General features: G+C 33.7%; 1 protein-coding gene across 1 annotated transcript; it reads left to right on the top strand.

Annotated features, from left to right (window-relative positions):
* Positions 1-648: 648 nt before the first annotated feature.
* On the top strand, positions 649-1,578 carry Or4c124 (olfactory receptor family 4 subfamily C member 124). The gene has a single exon (XM_087655345.1). It carries the CDS (start codon positions 649-651, stop codon positions 1,576-1,578), a length of 930 nt encoding a protein of 309 aa, XP_087511471.1.
* The last annotated feature ends 4,370 nt before the right edge of the window (positions 1,579-5,948 follow it).

Below are 5,948 nucleotides of genomic sequence, written 5' to 3'. Positions count from 1 at the left end.
TGTTGCCTGCAAGTAGAATTCATCAACTGGGATTATTTTTAATATTTTAAATAGTATTTTTCGGTTTACCTATTTTTAACAAGAGGGATGAGCATGTGAGCATGTACTTATATTCATAATCATGTGCTTTTTGATTGATTCATGTCAGTATTATTTGTAAGGAGAACTCACTTATTCTTTTCACCTGTGTGCACAAGTAGAAATAATTGGAGTAATCATCCTGTGTGTAGGGAGTGTTACTAGATTCCCAGATAACTAAGTTTGAAAAGTGCACAAGTACCACAGAGAACCTTGTTATACTTTCAAGTCTGACATGTAATACATGTCAGGAGCTGAGCAGATTTCTTATACCTGGACATTTCTTTTTTATAGCATGGAACTGTTTTATTTGCCATGTACAGAGAGCTCTGAGTTTTAAGATTTACATAATTTTCTCTGCTTAAGTATGACTGATCTTCAATTATCAATCTGAAATTTTTCTATTGTTTTATATTCCCAATGAAACTAAATCACTGAAAGCACTTTGGAACTGGCCTTAGTAAATTAATGATGACCATAAAACCCTAAATTGAATTGAAGCAAATGTTTATCATTGTTGCCACATTATATGTTCTCCTCTACTGGGCATTCAACTTTTCCTTGGAAATCATGCAAAATCAGAGTTTTGTAACTGAATTTGTCTTTCTGGGGCTTTCTCAGAATCCAAATCTTCAAAAACTAATATTTATTATATGTCTAATTGTCTACATTGCAACTATTGGGAGCAATATGATGATTGTGGTGACCATTGTCTATAGCCCTACACTGCTGGGATGTCCCATGTATTTCTTCCTGGCTTTCTTGTCTTTACTGGATGCAAGCTTCTCTTCTGCCATGACACCCAAGATGATTGTAGATTCTCTCTACAAGAGAAAAACCATCTCCTTTGAAGGATGCATGATACAACTTTTTGTTGAACACTTCTTTGGTGGGGCCGAGATGATTCTTCTGACAGCCATGGCCTATGACCGCTATGTGGCCATTTGTAAACCCTTACACTACTCTTCCATCATGACCAGGAAGCTCTGTGGCACTCTGGTAGGGATGGCCTGGGCAGGAGGATTCTTACATTCTACTGTACAAATTATCTTCATTTTGCGGTTACCATTTTGTGGACCCAATGTCATTAATCACTTCATGTGTGACTTATTTCCATTACTGGAACTTGCCTGCATTGACACTCACATCTTTGGTCTTTTCATGGTGGCCAACAGTGGGTTGATCTGTATCATAGTCTTTCTTTTGTTGCTTATCTCCTATGCTTTTATCTTGATGTCTCTGAGATCCCAGAGTTCTGAAGGACGATGGAAAGCTCTGTCTACTTGTGGGTCCCATGTTGCTGTTGTGGTCTCGTTCTTTGTCCCATGTATATTTATATATGCAAGGCCTCACAGTGCCTTCTCCTTTGACAAAATGGTAGCATTATTTTACACCATGCTTTCTCCGTTGCTTAATCCTATCATTTACACTTTTAGGAATAAGGATATGAAAAACGCCATAAGGAAATTCTGGAAGAAATTAGTTTCAGATGAAAGGTAAAAAGAAGTTAAATTTTATCAAAATCAAAATAAAGAGTAAAAAGAATCAAAATTGTTGCAGGCAAAAACTATAATGTATTATTACCATTAATGAGTTGATGCAATTTTTCAAGAACTGGAATTATTTTGTGGGTTAGAAAATGTTGTTTTTCCTTTTATAGTGGGCATGTCCTCCATGTTGGAAACAATTATATTTTATATTAAAAAGTAGTGAGTTCTATATTTCATTAGAATATATTAATAAGATGAATGCAATCAAAATTCCAAGTATAATATTGGCTATTAGTTTCATGATTTCAAAAAATTTTGCAATTCATCATATCAAAGATATTTATATGAAAATTTGTTTAACCTATGTAAAGAGAAAGAAATATAGATTTTGATATTGACTTTAGTAACTGCCAGAGTTTAGGATTAACAGAAGGAAAATCTCCCAGAACTAGTTTTGGTTCCTGTCTAGTGTTATTCCATTATTTCACTGGAGTCCTTTGTAGTTTGCTATAGAAACTGAATCACTTCTTTATATCATTTTAATACATTTTATTGCATTTTTATTTACATTTTAAATGTTATTCCCTTTCCCAGATTCCTGGACATAAGCCCCCTTATCCCATCCCCTGGTTGGCTCAGTCCAACCTATACATTTTCTTCTTGGGTTAAGTGCCACTTTATGCCAATCAGCCTGGGGAAGGAGATGGAAAGGGACCATAAGTGTTTGTCAGTGAAAATCTTCTAGGAAAAATAACACAAAAGAATTCTAGAGATTACATGGAATTATCCAACCTCCTGACTTATGCTCACTTTATGAGATGGTACCAGTACATGATAATGTTAATGGGACCAAAAACCTAAGGACATATTGGCAAAGGGACCTGCAGGAAATAAAATACTAGTGTCTGGCCAAATGTATGTTAATGTGATCTCTAATAACCCAAGGATCAGTGAATAAATCAACCCTCACAAGAATTTTTTGCTGTATATTGTAATTAACAAAAAGACTCACAGATAGACAAAGTAGAAAAAGTAACAAGCTTTGTGGCAAATCTCTCTCCTTTCAAGGTTCAAGTATCTATGTGGAATAGAGGCATATCTTAAGAACCAGAAATGGTGGATGGATTTATGGAAATAAAACTTCTAGATAGAACAGGGAAGACACACATATGAACTCAGAAGTTAGCATGCACAGAACAATCACAAGCCCAACCAGACTAAATCCTAGTGCAGAGACTGAGAATTGGGCACAAAATCTTGTCTCTATACAGGAAGCTATTTGCAACCGAGCTTCTGGGAGAGTATATGAGTTTTTTTCAATGTAGCAATACTAAACATATCAATTACATATCAAGGAAAGTTCACGCTTAGTAGTTTGTGTGTGTGTGTGTGTGTGTGTGTGTATGTGTATGTGTATGTGTTGTGTAATATTCAGTTATTTAAGGTAATTTTATCTTTTGATGTTTTGTATTTTTTCTTAGGAGAATGATAAAGGGTGATAGAACATTGGTTTGACAGGGAGGTGGGGAGGATCTAGGATGAGTTGGAGATATACAAAAATTATGATCAAAATATATTACATAAAAATGTAATAAAATGGTAAAACTGGGAAAACTTAATTCCAAAAGATGTTTTTATGTCATGTTGATCCCAATGACTGGAAAACCCATCAAACCTAGGAGATGCAGCAGAAGTGCACTTCGAGGTCCTCATGACTGGTGTCTCTGTGTTGCATGGCATGAGCTTTTGTTGGTGTTTGTTTACCATTTTTGTTTAATTTTCTACTTTTATGTATCAGTTCATCCTCATTGCAAACTCTTCTAAAATAGATGTTGTTTAAACTTTTTAATTTATAATTTGTCATTTAATTATAAAATTTCTCCTTCCCTTTTCCTTTCTCCACAGTCTCCCATACACCTCTTCCTGCTCTTTTTCAAATTTACAGCCCTTTGTGTTCTCATACTAATTGCTATTTTGAAGTAGGCTGGTTAGTACCCAGTATAGAATCTAAGCTACTCCTTGAATTTATTGACAGATAAAACATGATTGGCCCAGTTTTACCAACGGATAACTCTTCTAGGGTCAGGTGAATGCTGTATACTAATAGTTACGGAAGAGAAAATGAAGTTATATGCAACATGTTGCATCTTTTATCACAATATAACCAAAGGTTTTTCTTTAGATTCTTCCTTGCTGTTTATTCCAGACCAAATAAGCTAATTTCTTCACCCCTTACGGATGAATTAAAAGTCAGAGATATATAAAGGTATCACAAACTTGAATCTGTATAGCTAAGTAAAAATAACTATTTAAATATCAATAAAGATCATTCATGTTATACACATTTTATATGTATGTATTACTATATTGCTCTATATTTCTCAAAAATATTTTAACGAACAGTTTTTGATACAGTAGTTTCAAAACAAGACATATGATTTACCCTGAAGATTTATGGAAGAATTTATTATAACAAAACTCAGCTTTTATTTTTGTTGGGTATACAGCATTTTTCCTTAAAATCAGCAGAAAAGCTGTAATCCATTCATTACACAACAGTGTTCTATCCTTAAATATGATGCTAAAGAACATTTTCAAAGAGAAATTCAAGAACACCTTTTTTTGTAAAACAAAATTAATTTATTATAGACATATGAGGATAGACACATTGGCAAGTATATGAAAACCTCACCCTAATGATTATAAATGTGTCTGTGTTGCATGCTTTCTCTAGTAGTTGGCAAATCTCTCACATAGACACTTTTTCCCATGCAAATCAGATATATTTTCCCCCAAATTTAAAGCGCATTTATCAACTTGACAAATAAACCCTTTGTGTGTGTGTTTGAGGGTAGTGTTTATGGGATTTTGATGGTGTACTTTGCTTTTTTGAGACAGTCTCAGCAGTAGTTCTAACTTGAATTTGATGACTCTCTAGCCTCAGCCTCTTGAATGCTGAAATCACAGACACGTACCATCAAACTTGTTTGATAGAGTTGCTTTGAAATTTTGTTACAATGACAATTGTGTTTCTGTTTCATTAGTTAAAAACTTAAGGAAACTTTTACAAGAATTTAATTTACTTGTATTAGACCATTTCTCAAGACTAATTGTGACATTCGAATTTTTACATTTGGTCATGTGGTTGGAAATGAAGTATATTTTTCCCCTTATAGAAACCAAAATAATACTTATTAAACCATCGCATTTTACTGAGTACATTTTAAACTCTCTTGAGAAGACTGGTATTTGTGAAAACATTTAATTACCAAAATTTCATATTGTGTATAACACATATGCTAAAATGCATGTGTACTTAAATCATATAAGGTGATAAAAATGTACACACACACACACACACACACACACACACACACACACACACACACACGTACCCATTAAACTATCAAGCAATCAAAATAAAAAATAACTGCCTTGAACAGTCAATTTCTTAAATCTTTTTGGGAACTTCTTTCCAGATTATCATCACACTCCCGTAGTCACTATCACTAGAGTGCATTGATCTTTGTGACACTGTAGATTGATCTGCATTTTCTCGAATACTTTTAATTAAATATTTTATTTATATACATTCAAGAGGTTGCCCCTACTTGTCTACTTAAGTTCCTCATCCCAATCCCCCTCTTCTTTCTTTTTTCCCCTTGATATGAACACTATTTAATTATATCATATTCATACAAAATACAAAATTCAATAAAAATGTTAATTTTCAATCAAGTTTTTTTCCTCAGACCTTTGTTCCTTTTTTGACTTTAGGTCTGTTGTTTTTAATTAAACATTTTATTCATTAACATTTCAAATGGTATCACTCTTCCCAGTTATTCCTCCACAAACTCACTCATCTTTCTTATGTCGCCAATCTTTCCTGTCAGTTTTCAGGAGAATTGGGCATAGCTTATCACTGACTCATTCTGTCTGATTCTTTTTCTGATTTGTCACTTTGCCTTTCCATCAATTAAGCATCACTTTCAAACATGACCACTTTCTTCTACAAAGTGACTTTACTTTAACCACTTGCAATTAAAAGTGTGTAGTAAAAGTGTCAGTATTCCAGCCATTTCACTTTTGGATATGATCCCAGTCAGAGCACCCATGTTCCTAGAATAAAATCATACTACAATATTCTGTATTCCATAAATCCATAGTGAGCCATATAGTCCTGGACAATACACTTAAAATGAATGGAACCTAACCTATCTTCACTGAAAATAATTCTGTTAAGTGTTTTTTTAAATTTATTATTCTTTAATTTCTCTTTTTTTAAACAATCCAGACTTTATCCCCTTCTTGGTCCACCTCTGACTGCTCCACATCCCATATCTTCTCTCAAACATTCATTATAACCTTTCCTGGTTTCCC

Source organism: Rattus norvegicus, chromosome 3, assembly GCF_021556685.1.
Source record: "Rattus norvegicus strain SHRSP/BbbUtx chromosome 3, alternate assembly SHRSP_T2T, whole genome shotgun sequence".
Classification (NCBI taxonomy): Eukaryota; Metazoa; Chordata; class Mammalia; order Rodentia; family Muridae; genus Rattus; species Rattus norvegicus.
This window is presented reverse-complemented; position numbering and strand designations above follow the sequence as displayed.

Excerpts from the sequence above, each read along its gene's own strand:
- Or4c124 (XM_087655345.1), top strand. The coding sequence starts at position 649 with ATGCAAAATCAGAGTTTTGTAACTGAATTTGTCTTTCTGGGGCTTTCT.